The 16,325-nt window shown below is 57.9% G+C and overlaps 1 protein-coding gene across 4 annotated transcripts in view; it reads right to left on the bottom strand.

Moving 5' to 3' along the window:
* SH2B3 (SH2B adaptor protein 3) overlaps window positions 1-14,693 on the bottom strand; it is a 27,562-nt gene extending 12,869 nt beyond the window's left edge. For 2 of the 4 annotated variants that reach the window (XM_017814191.1, XM_017814193.1), the window contains exons 1-2: window positions 14,441-14,693; window positions 5,496-6,278 (exon numbers count right to left, since the gene is read on the bottom strand). In XM_017814191.1, the coding sequence (XP_017669680.1) occupies window positions 5,496-6,251 (756 nt within the window). In that variant the 5' untranslated portion in view covers window positions 6,252-6,278; window positions 14,441-14,693. Of the gene's footprint in view, window positions 1-5,495; window positions 6,279-12,642; window positions 12,722-14,440 lie in introns of those variants that run through there. The other 2 variants (XM_017814192.1, XM_017814194.1) reach the window with 1 other exon arrangement.
* Between the last annotated feature and the right edge of the window lie 1,632 nt (window positions 14,694-16,325).

The raw sequence follows: 16,325 nt of genomic DNA, 5'->3' as shown, positions 1-16,325 counted from the left end.
TTATAAATATTTACCTTTGAAAGAAGCAGCTTTCAGCCTTGAAACAACCACATCCTGGGCCGTGAAAAGAGAAGAAAAAAAAAAAAAGAAAAAGGAAAGAAGAAAAGAGACAACCACCCAAAAACCCCCACCGGGCATCTCACATGGGCTGCGGGGACCCAGCACCCAGCAGCACCCACAGCCCTTCACACCCCACCTGCGGGAGGCTCAGGGGGAAGCGACACGTTCCTTCAGTGCTTTTCCAGCCCCTTTTCCTGTGATTTGCTCAAAATCTCCATTTTTTTCCTCACTTGTCATGTGGTGCTTCCACCCTGAGCAGCATCCCTGTGATGGAGGCTCTGGGGGGGGCACAGTCGTGGGACAAGCCCCCCCAAAAGGGTGGATTTTAAAGGATGGGGTTAACAAGGATGTAAAATCTCTGTAAACCCCACAACCCCAGCACCCGGGGAAGCGCAGGCTGGGGTCCATCCAGCACCCTCACACCCAGTCAGGCCCTGTCAAGCTCCATCCCAGCAACACAGTTTCCAAAATAAGAAACTCCGCTCTTCAGCAATTAACGCCGGCGCTGTGGTTACGCTGCTAAAAGTGTTTTTTCCGTGCATGACCAAGGATGGAAAAAGTTGTGGTTAATAAATGACAAATAACCTTTGTCTCATCGCCCTCCACCCCTCCCTCCCCCCCGCGCACCCTCACCCCGCGATACCCAAAAACAGAGAGGGGGGAAAAAAATAGAGCAAAAGTCACCACCAAAATCTCACAAAGCCCCAGCTCTGGGTGCCTTCGAAGAACAGCGAGCGGAAAGCGGAGCACGAGGGACGCACCACCCGCCCTGCTCACAGTGAAAGTCTGTGAGTGGGTTTCGGTGCAGCTCCGGCCACCTTCCGGGGAGGTTTGGCCTCTCCCAAGGGAATTTCAGGGCACCCAAACCCCTCTGGCTCGTACACCGTGGCAAATTTCCCTGAGGATGCTGGGAGAGGGACGTGGAACTTGGTAGAGGCCATGAGAGGGATGTGGTCCTTGGGGTTGCTGGGAGAGAGACGTGGTCCCTGAGGATGCCGGGAGAGGGATCACAGAATCACAGAGTCCTAGAAGAACTTGGGTTGGAAGGGACCTTTAAAGGTCATCCAGTCCAATCTCTCTGCAATGAGCAGGGACAGCAACCAGATCAGGATGCAGCTTGTGGAGATGCCAGAAGGGGGATGCAGTCCCTGGGAATGCCAGGAGAGAGATGTTCAGAGAGGGATCATAGAATCACAGAACAGTTTGGGTTGGAAAGGATCTTTAAAGGTCTAATGGGACATCTTCAACTGGCTCAGGATGTAGCCCCTGAAGATGCCAGGAGATGAACGCCATGAGAGAGAGGCAGCATGGCAGAAGAAGGATGCCAGCAGAGGAATGTAAACCTTGGGGATGCAGGGAGAAGGATGCCAGGAGAGGGATGTGGTCTCTGGAGATGCCAGGAGAAGGATGCCAGGAGAGGGATGAGGCTCCTGGAGATTCCAGCTGACACTAACATGCTCTTCCCTGGACCAGAGATGCAATGATGGGACACTGAGATGTTTCCCATCACTGACAAAACCCTTCTCATGGTGTCCCAGGGAGGAAAGCTCCCCTTTCACCACTGCCTCTCCATAAATCCTCCTGAGTCACTTGAGGCCACATTTGAGCAGCTCCAATTACTCTTGGAGATACAAAGCAGCTCCAGGAGGAGCTGGGGTGGGGATGGAGACCACAACATTGAGATGTCCCCCATTCTGTGCTGGAACAGCTGCCACCCAGAGCTGCAGGCACCAAAAATCGGGTGCAGGACCTGCTGGCTCAGGAGGTGGCAGTTCTGAGAAACCAGATTCAGGTGAAAGGGGAAAAAAAGAAAAAAAAAAAAAAAAGAAAAAAAAAAAAAAAAGAGAAAAAAAAGGAAGTCAGAGCAGTCTCACACTGAGCAGAGATAAAAATACTGCTCCTCCCGCAGCCACGGCAAAGACGGACGAGCCGAGACACCGTGGGCTTTCACCGGAAAGAGTCTTCCCAGCTCATCCCAGCGTGCCATCAATTTATGGGATGCACTGGATCTCATTAAAACACCATAAAGAAACCAGCACAAATGCAAATCCCATTTCCCTTCCCCTTCCTGTAAAAACATCTGGTCAACAGAAACAGCTTGGGACATTTCCGTTGTGAATCACGGTTTTCATGGAGCTTGGGATTTGGCCATGTACAAGGTATTTGGGGCTGGGGCTCAGCTGAGGAATAGGGCAGTCCCAAAACACACAAACCTGGCTTTTGCCAGCTTTGGCTTTAATTTATGAAGGTGGAGAGACTTCAGAGATGCCCAGTTCTATGATTTATATAGGAATAAATGGCATGGGAGAGGAGAAAGCCCACAGTGCCTTCAAGGAAAGCAGGGAGGACTGGTGAGCATCACCCTTGTACCAGACATCAGAGAATCCACCAGAGCTGCACACCTAGGACCATTCCCAGGTGTTCCCTTGTTGGAAAACATGTGTATATGTATATATACACTCATATATACAAGCACTACAGATATTCCAATGTCCCTCTGCTCCAGGTGCTCTTCCAGAGCATCATCACCTCATCCTGGCCTCCTCACATCCCAGAACCCTCCGGAATGTCCCCAGGGTGGGGATCCAGGTGCCACCCACCATGTGCCCACTGCAAGAGAGCCACTCCCAGGAGAGCTCCAGATTCAATCATCTCCAAACCCCATCTTCACAACATAATTTTTCCAGTGCTCCAGGGAGGAAAGAGCGATGTCAAAACAACCTAGACATGGCTGTGAGCACAGGAAGGTGAGCTGCTCCTTCTCCTAAAATCCTCATCTCCTCTGGCACATGCCTGGAGAAGGGAATGACCCCTTCACCCAGCACAGCCACCCAAGCAGCAAATGGGATCAGGGCTCTTCAAAGTCCCCGCTCCCTTTGATGCTGGGCAAGTTATGGGATTAGGCTCAGAGGCCCCACTGGAGCATCAGGAGAAAGGGAAAAAAAGATAAAAGCTGCTAAAAGCAGTACAACCCCCCCTTTCCCCACATACCTGCCTTTTCCAAGGTCATTTCAAGGGGTTGGATATTTGGGGGCTTGGCTTGACGCTGTAAAGCCCTGAGGCCAAGATGAATTTCCAGCTACATCCTGTTATTTACAGGGGAGGAAGGGAAAAGAAAGAAGAGGAAGGGGGAATAAAGAGGAGGTTTGGGGGAAGAAAGAGGAGGATGGGGGAAGGGTGCTTCCAAGGAGACCCTGAGGGTGACCAGCCTCTCAGTCCAGAGATCAGTCAGGGCTGAAAATGCCCCAAGAACTGGTTTTATAGTTGCTAATTTAAACTCATAGGTTTTCCATTTCCATGATGATCAACAGCATCCTCAAATCGGGAACAGATCCATGAGATGGGCAAAAGGCCTGGGAGCATCCCAGGGCAGGAGGATGGAGGGGAGGGGGCTGTTGGTTGTTATTTAGTTATTTTTAAGGAAAATAACCCTTTGACAAGCTGTTCTGTTCCCACTGCTCCGTGGTTTGCCCCTGTGCTGAGTTTCGGGAGTGGGAGCCACCAGCACTGTGGGTGATTTTCCACCACCCCCGGAATCCAACCGCAGTTACTGGGAAAGGGTCTGGATTGATTGTGCTGTAAAGGAGACAGGAGCTGGCCCTGGCCCAGTGAATTGGAAAGGAAGGAGCCGCCCTGAGAATATTTGCACAGGAAGCAATTTAATCCAGAGACTTGCAAAATCCAGCGAGGAACATCCTCCACTTCCGCAGCCCTGGCTGAGAAACCACCACTTGGGGCTCCGGGGTAGAGCAGAGGCTCCGGTCTCTCAGTGGTGGGGAGCACCAGGAAATCCCCATCCCATGGGGATTGCAAGAAATAATGGTGCAGAGCACTGGGGGAACTTGGTAAATGTCTTGTTTTACATGTCTCCCATCCCTGGGTCAAAGCTGGTCAGGGGATGTGGGGAGAGGAAGAATGTGCTGGGCTTGCTTCCCAAGGGGGAGGGAAACAAATACAGAAAAAAGAGGGAAGGGAAAAAAAACAGGGGAAAGGAGAAAAAGAAAAAGGGGGAAGAAAAAAAGGAAAGGGGGAAAGGAAAAAAGAATGGGGGAATTAAAAAGAAGAGGAGGAAAGAAAAAAGAAAAGGGGGGAAGGGGGAAAAGAAAAAAAAAAGGGAAACGAAAAAAAGGGGGGGAGAAAATAGAAAGGTGGAAAAGAAAGAAAAAAGGGAAAGAAAAAGGAAAAAGGGGAGTAAAAGAGGATGAAAAGGGGGAAAAAGGGAGGAGGAAGGGAAAAAAGGAAGTGCTGCCCAGCTGCTGGGAGTACCCTCAAAGTGCCCCAAAACAACACTGACCTCCCTGTGCCCCAGGACTGGGACACGCTCCCACAGGGAAAACAACTGCAACCCCTGACACGACAGAGCAAAACTAGCTTTTACTTTCAGATGTTACAATTTTGATGTTGTTTCTTTTTTCAAATATTTAATATTGGAGCCGTTTGACGGAAATAGCAGGAATTCAGCCAGTTGCTCTCTGACCCTTCTGCCTTGAAGGCAGGGATGAGGCTCCAGCTCTACCAGAGGTTTTCTCCTTCTAAAGCACAAGTTTGTCATCAAAGTTAAACGAGCACAAAAAAAAAAAAAAAAAAAAGGAAAAAGAAAAGAGAAAATTCATTCCATCACGCCTGTGTAAGACCTGCCATGTGGAGGAACCGTCTTTTTAAAGATTAAACACCCCAGCTCCCCCCACATCGCTCCCCACTCCCTCACATCCTGCATCATCTCCGCTCCGGCCAAGTCCAAGCACCACGGGAGCTCCCTGGGGTAGCCGAGAGCTGAACTTCCAGTCAAAAAACTACTTACAAAAAGTAAAATTAAACTCCCTTACAAGTCCCAGAGGGAGCAGAGAAAGGCACGGAGTCTAATTCCTATTTTCCCTTTCCTTTCCCAGTTTGCCCAGGCAAGCAGATGCTCAGGCTGCTGAAGCTACAGCACAGCAGGGACACAGTGAACTTGCGTTCACCAGACTGGGTGACCCCTCACCTTGCTGGGACGGGTCCATGTGGCTGGGCATGAGTGGGATGAAGGCCACCAGCCTCTATCCTCAGCTCGGAAGGTCTGCTTGTAGCTGGAAAACCCAGGCCTGGGGTCCCAGCAGGGAGAAATGCAGTGACATACCGACCAACTGCATTAATTAGTGCACACATCACCCTTGGCACTGGGTCACCCTCAAAAACACCACCACAGAGGGATCTGCTCTCCTCAAAGGTATTAATTTGACAGGGTGCAGCCTCTTGTGGCTGCAGCGGAGCAAGAGCAGTGGCAGAGCAAACCCATCCTGGTCCCACCACCACTCACGGTGAGAAACCCTCATGATGAGGGACACACCATGGCCTCGCTCCTTCCCGTGGGACACACTGGCACCCTGACAGCGTCCCCAACTGCAGGACCCACAGCATCACAGAGCTGGCATGGGCAAGAGCCGGCATGTCCTTACCTTGGGCGGGTCATAGAGCTCCAGCACAAAGTCCTCGGCGTCGGGAGGCCCCGCTCGCCGCAGCACCAGGCGACAGCGCTGCCATCGCGTCCCGCTGTCCAGGGAGCTCTCGTCCAGCAGCCCATACTTGAGGAGCCCCTCCTTGCGCACCTCGGGGGGCTGCTCCCGCGACAGCCCCCACGGCAGGATGCGCTTGCCCAGTCCCGGCTTGAGAGCCGCCTCCGCCGCCTCCCCGTCGCCATCCCCAGGGAGGGCATCCGAGGAGCGGCGTCGGAAGAGGCTGCGCCAGCTCCTGCGCAGCTGGCTGAGCGAGAAGGGCCTCCGCGCCGGCCCCGCCAGCTCCTCTGAGCTCCAGGACTTGCGCAGTCCGGACGGGGCAGCCTCGGGGGCTCGAACGGGCTGCTCGGGGTGGGTGCCAGGCTCCACCTCAGGTTTGGTGGCCACGGTGCCCAAGGAAGCGTCGGTGTGCCGCCGGTGCGTGTCCCGGTAATCCCGCGCCGGGCCGCCGGGCAGGATGCAGAGCTGGTTCATGGCGATGCCCTCCTTCACCTCATGGCAGAAGTACTGCTGGAAGAGGTCGGTGAACTGCACCGAGAAGTTCTCGGCGGCCAGGAGGTCATGATGTGGGTGCTCGGTGGCAAAGCGCAGGTAGTGCCGTGCCAGCTCCTTGGCGGTGCTGATGGCGTGCAGCTCGCAGAACTCATGCCAGCCCCGGGGATGCGCTGGCGTGCCGGCCGGCAGCGCCTGCCCATTCATTGCCGTGGTTCCAGCAAGGTGGCTGCGCTGCAAGACAGAGCACAGGGGTGGTCAGGACAGCCCCAATGTCCCCATGTCTCCCCAAGTCCCAGCAGCCCCTGGCTGGTGTGGCCACACCCCACTCTGGATGCATGTCCATAGCCTGGGACACGCTGTGGGTCCAGCCAAAGCTGCTTCACTCACCTGGGACACACTGGAAGTGGCCCAGGGACAGCCAGCTCCCCAGTGAGCAGCATGGCCATGTGAGCAACCACTATGGCTCGGCCCCTGCCACCAGCAGGGGCCATGCAGGACCCCGAGCCCCCATCCCCAAGTGACCAGGCCGTGCCTCAGTTTCCCCACCTGCGAGGTGGGGTGCGGGCAGGTCCCAGTGCGGGGCGTCTGCGTGGCTTCCTGCCAGCACAGCTGCCGGCAGCTGCCCGCCCGCGGGGACGCCTGGCCAGGCCACATCCGCTCTGCTCCTGCCAAGGCTACGCAGCGCCGATGGGTTTCCCTCCAGGGATCTATTTCAACAGAGCTGATAAAACTGGAGTGGGGGTGGGAAGGGAGGAAACAACATGAAAAGCTGCAGAAATCCAGCGACGGAGCTGCCTCGCTGCCGGATCCTCCAGGCCTCAGCAGCCTGGGGAGACACGGCCACACCGCTGGCACTGCCTGGGGTGAGCAAGCGTTCCCAGGGGGATGCTCTGCCGCCTGTGGGATCAAGGAGCTGCCAGGCTCTGGCAAACCACACCGTATCTCTGCCCCCAGCAGATTTCACTGCGAGGCCAATCTGACGGCACCATGGCTGGCGTGCAGCCACCCTGGCGTGCCCGACTGAGCCCGGCAGTGGCACTCCCCACGGCCGGCCCCGCTGCTTACCACCCAGCCTCGTGCTCACCCATGGCACTTATCGGGGCCGTGCACTCCACACAGGCAGGAAACATTGGCCAACCCACCCGGATTCTGCTGTGCCGGCACCGGCACCGCTGCCTCCTCGAAACTCCAGCAGCAGCACCCTGGCTGCTGGGAGGGGAGGAAAAGTGATTGCATTTGTCAGGGGGAGGAAAAATGGAAAAAAAAAAACCTGAAGGGCCAGGAGGAAGCGAGCGGGTGCTGAGGAACGTGCCGGCACAGGGGATGGTGTCTGCAGCCGGGGCGGTGATAACGCCGGGAAGCGGGGCTCTATCTCTGCCCACCCGCCGCCCTCCCGAGCACGTCTCATGAAGGTTCTCAGCGAGGGAAGATGTTATCAGCCCCCCGCCAGCCTCGCCGGGGCCCGGCTTCTCAGAAGAGCCACCCAAGGCTCGGGGCCGGCCGGCATTGCGGCGGTGCCGGGCATGCGCCCACCACAGCCCAGCCAAATCCCCCGGCAGGGCCCCGTCTATCAGCACCGCCAGCCTGCCGATGACTCAGCATCCTCTGCCGTGCTCCTGCTTCCTCCCGGCACCCAGGAATCGCCGCCACAGCCACCCACGCCACCAGCACGCTCAGCGGGATGCTCCCACAAAACGCAGAGGGAAGGGGCGCCCACGCGGATGGTTCCTCAGGCAGGTGGGAGATTCCCAGGACAGGGAATTCGCCTTCCAAGTTTTCAAGCTCACTTCACACCAGCTTTGGGAGAGGTTTGCGGTGTGGGAAACGCTGGGCTTCGCCTGTGCCACGCGGCGGGAAGCAGCCGAAGGCCGTCTCCGGTAGCAACGTGCTTTTCCAACCCGATGACGGGAAATACTTCCCAGCGCTTCCTCCTCCCAGTACTGGCACAATGCCGACCTCACTGCTCCTGCCCGGTGCACGTCCCACATGGAAACAGCTATCTCGGATAAATCCATGCTTGAGTTACCACAGCAGCATCCTGATCCTCCGCTCAGCCCCAGGTTTTGGCAGGACATGTCACAGGGATATGAGTGTCCATTGATGGGTGGGTTTCTCCCTGCTCCAGCCTGTCGTGCTCCACAGTGTCAGAATCCAGCAGCCAGTGGCTTGAAAGCATATTTTCCATCCATATTCCTTATTCCCTGTATGATGCTACAAGGGGCTTCCGTCCACACTGCGGATCAGCACTGAGATGAAGGACTTGTCACAACAATTAATTGCTTTAATTTGCTCTGAATGGAAGAATCCAGCCCACCGTCAGACACACAGTGGGCTGGATGGGATGGAGGGCTACCATCGCCCCCGGATGCCGGAAGAGCCTTACATCACCCAGTCTGCCCCATTTTGGGGCTGTTTGTGGGTGCTGGGGTTGTTTTGGGTGTTGGAGTTGTTTCAGGGTGCTGGGCCAGGAGCTCGAGGAAGAGCGGGATGGGACAGACCAGCCGCAGGTGGCTTTGATGCGGGTGGGGCGGCGAGCCGGGGCTTGCACAGGATCCAGCCCAGCCGCCCCCGGGAGCTTTCCTTAAATGCTTGCCCAACCTGAGTGTTGCTGCAGCGGCGGGGCAAGGATGGGAATCCACGGCTGGATCCAGCAATGGGTTATTTGTCCCAGTAAATGCATTTGTTGTTTACTTGCAGCCAGAGGAGCCAGCAGCACCGAGCGGTGCCAGGGCAGCGCCGGGAGCCAGTGCCACAATCCCGCCACCCGCTCCTGGAGGATGAGCATTCAGAGCCAGCTGGCCGGCCTTACCACGGAGGGGCTGCCAGATCTGGCCAGCCACCTTCCCACCAGGGGCTGCAGCCATGGGGGAAGGGCATCCTCCAGCACCCAGAGCTGCAGATCTGGCCTCGAAGGGACGTGTGATGGAGCAGAGCCCGTGTGGCCGTGCCCTGCTCTGAGCGCTGCTCCCGCACGTGTGCACGGGCGGCCCCGGAGCGTGTGCAGCGCAGCCGGCGCTGCGATCCGAAAATGAAACCGGCCCCACTCGCCGCCCCTCTCCACGCCAGGAAAATGCATGCCAGCAACGAGAATAGGAAATCAGATTGATGTGCCGGTTCTCCCAGAAATAACTGTTCCCAGCCGGAGGAGAAGCAGCCGGCAGCATTTTCAGCTCCCTTTATAAGCACGAGACTATTCAAAGCTCACCCCAAGGACTATTTTGAGGAAAGGGTGAAGTGAGGGGCTGGGAGACGCCCTGGCCAGCCCCGAAGCTCCCCACTTCCCAAGTGGCAGAAAGACAAAGTTCCCACAATCCCAAGAGCGAGGACATTGTTCCTTCCCAGGATGTCCTCCATGAAAAGAGCTATTCTGAGCCGGCTGCAGCCTTTCTTGGCACAGCCCCGCAGCCCACTCCGAGGCAGCTATAAAAGGCTGGGTTACAATGAACGGCACTTTTCAATGGAAAAGCATCCGGCATGGGGGGCTCAGGGGGATGCAGGTCCCTGGGGGGGGCTCAGGGGGATGCAGGTCCCTGGGGGGGCTCAGGTCCCTAGCAGATCCTGGCAGCCAAAGGTGGGTTTGCAAGGGCTGGATGGTGCAGAGTATTCCCCTTGGATGGGGACAGTGCAGCCCCTCTATGCATCCCAATCCCTCGAGACCAGGGTGGAGGATGCTGGAGGAATATCTGGATGCACCCCTGAGTTGAGGGGGACAAATGGCACTACAGCCATTTGGGAGTGGGCATGGAGATGCTGCCACTCAGCAAGGCAGAAGGGGTTGGTGCAGGGGGAGAGGTGGGAAAGGGTTTGGCTGCAGGCTCCGGATATGGGATACACCCACACATTTACAGCATCACTATAAAACAGCCAAGGCCATTTGTGCTTCAGGCCAATATGATCCACAGCAGAAACTGCCTGGCAATGTCCTGCTCTTCCCTCTGGGGCAGCCCCCTACGGTGGTGGGGATTCTCTGGGGTCTCGTAGAAGGTGATGGCACAGCACCATCACTCCCTGCAACCTGCTGGCTGTTTCCACACAAGCTGGAGGATCCCAGGGAGTCTCGGGACCTTCCCTCTCTCTCCTTTGGCTGAACCAAACCAGCAAGTTAAAAAGCAACAAAGGAGCAGATTGGTGAGATCCCCCAATCCACAGGTCCATACAGGCTGTTTTCTTAGGAAATCAGGTTAAAAGACAGTTTGGGAGGTTGGGGATTTTGCTCTCCTTTTCCCCCTTTCTCACAGGACATTCACACCCCTCTCATCTGACCTCCTGGCACCACACAACTTTCTACACTAAAGGCCAAAACTGGCCTTAATCTACAGCTCTGCATGGGCTGAGCAGCACTGCAGATCTCTGGGGATGAGTGATGTTATGGTACTTTAAAATCAGAGGGAAATCACTCCTTTGGCCTCCCCTGATCACTCCAACAGGATAGATGGGATGGAGACAGCCCATCCCAAACCCATCCCAGGCCAAATACAAGCTCCACACTGGCTTGGCCCATGGGAGCTCACCAGGACAAGCCACTGTGGCCAGCCCAGCTCCCCAGAAACCCCGTGCCTGCTTCTGCTGAGCGCCCATCCCCGTGGCGTCTGGCACCTCGCAGCCTGGTTTACACCGTCACACTCTCCTACACCCACTGCCTGCGGGGGAAAGCCCGGCAGCAGCAGCGGGGTGGCCTCTTTTGACAGGGCTTGTTTTGTTGCATGAAACGAGTCACTGCGGTGTAGGCGTGGGAGAAACTGGGTGCAGGGAGCACTCCTGGGGGAGTGGTCGGCTGAGGGTCCCTGAGGACAGCAGGGAGCAGCTCAGCTCCCAGCCAGCCTGGCTCTCCTGGCTCGGCACAGCAGTGCCCAAGGGCTGGATTGGGCCGTCTCTCCTTGCCAAGCCGCGGCAGCGCTGCCAGCGCCACAAATCCTGCCAGCGCCGAGCTCTTGCACTTTCACTTTGTGTCACCTGCTGGGATTTGTCCTGACACCTTCAGTGTCCGCCAGTCCCACGGGTGTGTGGGTGGGGAGGATTTGCTCTGGGGGAGGATGGAAGATCCCTCAAAAGCCACTGGCACTTGCACCCCAATCTTTCCATTGTGATACAGGGGGCTGGCAGACCCTCTTCCTCGTAGGCTCTGGTGAAACCAAACCAGATCTTTCCACAGACAACACATTCATAAAGGCAACAGAGACCATAAAAGCAGTATTGGGGAGGGGGGAATGCACAAGGATGAGGCTCTCCTGCCCCAAAAACAAGTTAAAAAGAAATCCAAAACATTGTTCCAGCCCCAAACAAGTCAAAGTGAAACCTGCCACTAATTCCATGGGCCTTTAAATTCCAATCCCATATCCTGCCAGCAAATCCAAATGCAGAGGGGACATGCAGGAGCTGCCAGGTCCCTGCGCCGGCCACCTCTTCCTCTGGCTGCAGACCCAAAAAGTCCCTGGGCCACCACCAGCCCACAACTCCAGCACATCTTGAATCAATTTACAACAACAATATCGAAATCGCAGCTCAACAAGTCATCCCGGTTTCCTTGACAGTAAATCCCAGCCCGGGCAGCAATGACCGTGTGATTGCCTTGTTGGAGCCAGTGGGTCCAGGCTCTCTGCGGGTGACCCTGATGGGGCTTGGCACGGGCAGGGCTGGGCACGCCAGCAGGGCACGGAGAGGCCGCAGGGAAGCTGACCCCTGGGGCATCGGCCTCGTGCTCTGAGCGCCCGCGCCTGCCAAGCCAGGGAGCCAACAAAGTCTGCAGGGAGCAGAAACTCAGAGGAGCCGCTTGGCAGGCTCTGGGTGGCACCTCCACTTGGCACTCGCAGTGGGCACAGGGCAGAGGAGAAGGGAGCAGCTGGGCAGGCAAGGCATGGCCCCCTCGGGCAGGGTAGCACCCCATGGTCACGGCTGGGGCAGGTGGGCATCGCCCAACGGGGTCCTGCGCCCTCGAAGAGGGGTCACCCCCATGGCAGGGGCTGTGGGGGTCCAGGGGGAGGCGGAGGAGAGGGGCAGGGCTGGTTCACTACATGCTGCACCCCTGGATCAGAGGTCCCCAGGATAGGGATGCTGAGAAATGGGGGACCTTGAGGGATTCCAGAAGCTGGGGTGCTCTGGGGTAATGGGGTGCTAGAAGGATGGGGGTCCTCAGGACTGGGGCACCCACAGAGGAACAGAACCCCCGGAAAAGGGAGTGCCCACGGGGAAAACGGGTGCTGAGAGGCCAGGGTCCCCAGAGGTGAGCGCAGCCCCTGGAAAGAGGAAGCCTGAGGAAAGGGCAGGGATAAGAATGCCCCCCGCAGAAACAGGGTGCGGGCGAGAGGGACGGGGGGGAAGGTATCAGAGGGCTGGGGGCTGACAGAGGAGGGGGAGCACGACCCCGGAACAGGGGCACCGGAGCTCCGCGGAAGGAGAGGATCCAGCCCGGGGCTGCGGGGTGGCTCCGGAGGCTGTGCAGGAGGAGCGGCCGCCGCGCTGCCTCCCCTCTCTGCTACTTTCGCTTTACAGCTGCCGCTTCCCGGGGCCGCCCGTCCCGGTCCAGCCCAGCCCAGCCCGTCCCAGTCCGTCTCGGTCCAGCCCAGCCCGTCCCGTCCCGTCCCGGTCCCGCGGTTACCTGCACGAGAAGGCGTCCGGCTGCCGCTCGCCCATGGTGGAGCGGCGGAGCGCCCAGGACGGGGCGGGCGGGACGGGGCGCACGGCTCGGCACGGCTCGGCTCGGCACGGCTCTGCTCAGGCAGGAAACCGGGACAGGCGGCTCCGCATTTCCGCCGGGCGGAGGCGCGGGGCGCGGACCCCGGCCCCGGACGGGTTATGTAAAGCGGAGCGGCGCGGCCGGGGGCGGAGGCTGTGCGGGGGCGGAGCGGAGGGGCCGCCCCGTCCGTCCGTCCGTCCGTCCGCCTGCCTGTCTGTCCGTGTGTCTCTCTGTCTGTCCGTGTGACTGTCCGTGTGTCCGTCCGTCCGTCCGTCCGCGGGAGCGCACGGCTCCGCGCAGCTCCGCCCCTCCCCGTCGCTGCCTTTATCTTATCGCATCCGCGCCCGCGGAGGCAGTGGCACAAACAGCTCGGCCCGCGCTCCCGGGGTGGATTTATTTTTCATTTATGTGTGTGTGTGTATATTAGTTTTTATAACTTTTAAAATTTTTTCTCTCTGTGGATTTGGGGGTGTCAGCCCTGGCACCCCCGGCCCCCCGGCAGTCGGGAGGGTGCCCAAGCTTGGGGTCTCCTGGGGGCTCGGGAGAGGCGTGTGCAGGAAAACACCCCACTTTACTGTTCCTGACTGGCTTTGTCCTCCCACGGCTCCACGGGCTGGGACCCAAGGGACCTCTGCGGTGGCAGCAGTGGGCTAGGCACCGTCTCAAACCCCATTTCCCATCATCTTCCAAATTATCTTGCGGTGAAAGGCACCGCGGGGCACTGCCCACGCCCAGCCGGAGCGGGTCAGGACACAGGGCCCACAGTTGTCCCACACCGTGGGCGAGGGCTTCGGCCATGACCGAGCGGTCACAGTGTCCCTTTGGTCCCAGGAAGAGCTGGGGGGTGGTGTGGGTGGACACAGGTCAGGCTCAGCCATCCTGGTGCCATCCTGGTGCTATCCTGGTGCCATCCTGGTGCCATCCTGGTGCCATCCCCTCGTTCCAGGGGAGCAGAGGCCCCACGGCAGAGCTGCAGCCGCCCACTCTGCCATGGGAAATGGGAGAAAAATAAACTTCCACTGCACCTTTTTCCAGGAAAGGGCTGGACTGTGGCCTGTACCATAACGTCTGGCCCACTGGTAGCTCCCACCCATGTCACCAGTTGTTTCAAGAACTCTGAGGCCTCATCCTTGCAGAATGGCAGCAGTGCCAGGGACAGAGGAGTTTTCTTTGCCCCACAGACCCCCACACAGGGCAAGCAGAAGCCACGGCAGAGCAGCCCTGCCTGGGGCTGGTGCCCATCCAAGCCAAGGAAACCCAGGGATGTGGCAGCTGGGATTTTACAAACACCACACAATGGATTTGTGGGTGTTGGGAATGTGGAAACTGTGGGAATTTGCCCTTGGAGAGCAGGTTGAGGCACACTGAGCTGCTTGTGAATAAGCACGTGTGCCACCCCCAGTGGGTCCATCCCCAGCGATGCTTTAAAGTACACCTCAGTCATTCACCCTTTACATTCCCAATCCATCTCCTTCCAAGGACAGACCAAAATGGGAACTCCCTGCTGGTGTTGTGCCACCCCTGGGCCACAGTCAGTATGGATGCAGCCCTGCTGCCCCCCTCCAGCCTCACTAACCCCCCCGAATCAGATTTGAGACATAACCCCACAAAAACCTTGGGCATCGCCTGCTCCAGGGATCCAGGCGCCTCTGCATCCAACCAGCCCTTCCCAAACCCCACAGCGAAGTGGCCGGGAGCAGCTGACATGATAAGATCTTACCTTAAAAGCTGCTTTTTAATTCCTCCTGCCGTTGGTTTACGCATAATTGCACCTTCTGGCTCTTTTCCTGAGGACGGAGGAGCGGCGGGCGGGTCCGGATGCCTGCCCTCCTTCCCACGGGCTGCTGTCCCAGCTCCCAGCGATCGCACTTTTCTTTATCAACTTAATCTATGTCAGAAGGGCCCTCTCAGCGTCCTCAGCCCCAGTGGCCCGAGATTTCTCTGTTGTTTTGCTTCCTGTATGGATTTTCTACAGTCCCCAACTGCTAATTCAGTGCCCCGACTTCTGCTTTTTCTGTTTGTATATGTGGAGCTACACAGATGCTCTTGTACACACACACGCTGCTGCTTCCCTTCCGCTCTGCACTGCCCTCAGCTTTTAACCATTGCTGCTTTCTTCTCCTGTAAAACCCTTATTCGGCTTCCGACAGATGCGTGGGGTGGATTGGAAGTGGCGCATCTGCATTTCTCCAGCTGGGATGTGATGGGTTTCAGATGACCTGAGGCGCTCTGGGGTGACTTCTGGAAATGCTTGGCTATGGGTATCCTTGCTGAGCTGGCAATGCCCCTCAAAATCTTAGCCTGGCTTTTATGTGCCCATTCAGAGGGCTGGGTGGGGTTGGAGGTGGTAATGGAGAAGGGTGATTGTGGGTTGATGGGGTGATTACGGGCTGGGTGATGATGGGGATGAGCATCAGGGTGGTGATGGGGGTCGCAGTGAGGGAGGTGATGGGCTGGATGGTGGTGGGATGGGGGCGATGGGGGGTGCCCCGAGGCTGGCTGCCCCCTCCTCCCCGCCGAGCCCCGCAGCGCTCCCGCCGCCGTGGCCGGGCTCCCGCCGCCCTCTCCCGGCCCTTCGCCGCGCTGCAGCAGCCGCCTCCGGCCCTTCCCTGCCCGCCTCCTCCTACCCCGGGGACAGCGAACCCCGATCCTGGCCTGCCAGGCCAGAGACTGGGTGGGACGTAGGATCCCGCGTGGGAGTGGGGAGGGACAGGGGTGCCCGCACCCCGAAACGCGCTGGGGAGTGTCGCGCCAGCCCCACACCCAGTTTCTGTGACAGTCACGACTTGTTCACCTTGAACCCCAGAGCACTGCTCGGGGCCCATGTGGGGTCCCCGGGGACCATTCGCTGCCGGTCACGATGGAGACCCGCACCCCTCCTTCCCCGTGTGCCGGGGGGACACACAGCACCGGGCATCCAGCAGCCCCTTGGGACTCCCTGGCACGCTAAGATTTCCAGCTCTGGGGGTGACTCAGAGCTCCCGCTCACCTCACTGAGCCGTCCAGCACCCGCTGCTGCGTAACCACACCAAGTCACCGGTCATGGGAGCAGCAGGAAGTGGAGGCCAAGGGGACCTCATGGCCAAAAATGCTTTTGGCACCCCCTGGCCTCCTTTCAGACCCCTTTCTTCTCCCTTTTCCCTGCTGTCGGGCAAACTCTGCATGGGAATTTATTTTCCCATCTTTCTCATCAAGCCTTGGAAGGGGACACTGAGGTGCAGGCTCTGGGCTCCTTCCTGGGACAACAGGGAAAATATGGAGCCACTCAGAAGGGGAAGTGCTGGAGCTTGTGCAGCAACACGCGACTGTCCCAAGGGAGACTCAACGGGAAGCAAGAACCCACAGGGGAATTTTGTTGATGCTTTTTGAGGAATTAGGGCGACTGTCCAAAGCAGCTTCCACGGAGCTCCTTGGAAAGCAGCTGTGGAGGAGGAACAACCATTAGAACAACCTCCGCTGAAGTGGCTGGTGGGGCCGCTAGAAGTAAATGTGATTTTGGAGTCCCGGGAAAGAAAAGTAGAGCTGGGAGCACAGTTGCCTTTTTCCAATTACCCCAGCTGCTCTAATAGAGATATTGCTTCTCCCCACGGTCCTTCCCCTTCTAA

Source organism: Lepidothrix coronata, unplaced genomic scaffold, assembly GCF_001604755.1.
Source record: "Lepidothrix coronata isolate B3197 unplaced genomic scaffold, Lepidothrix_coronata-1.0 Scaffold44, whole genome shotgun sequence".
Classification (NCBI taxonomy): Eukaryota; Metazoa; Chordata; class Aves; order Passeriformes; family Pipridae; genus Lepidothrix; species Lepidothrix coronata.
Note: the sequence above shows the minus strand (reverse complement) of the source record. Positions and strands in the feature narration are given on the sequence as shown.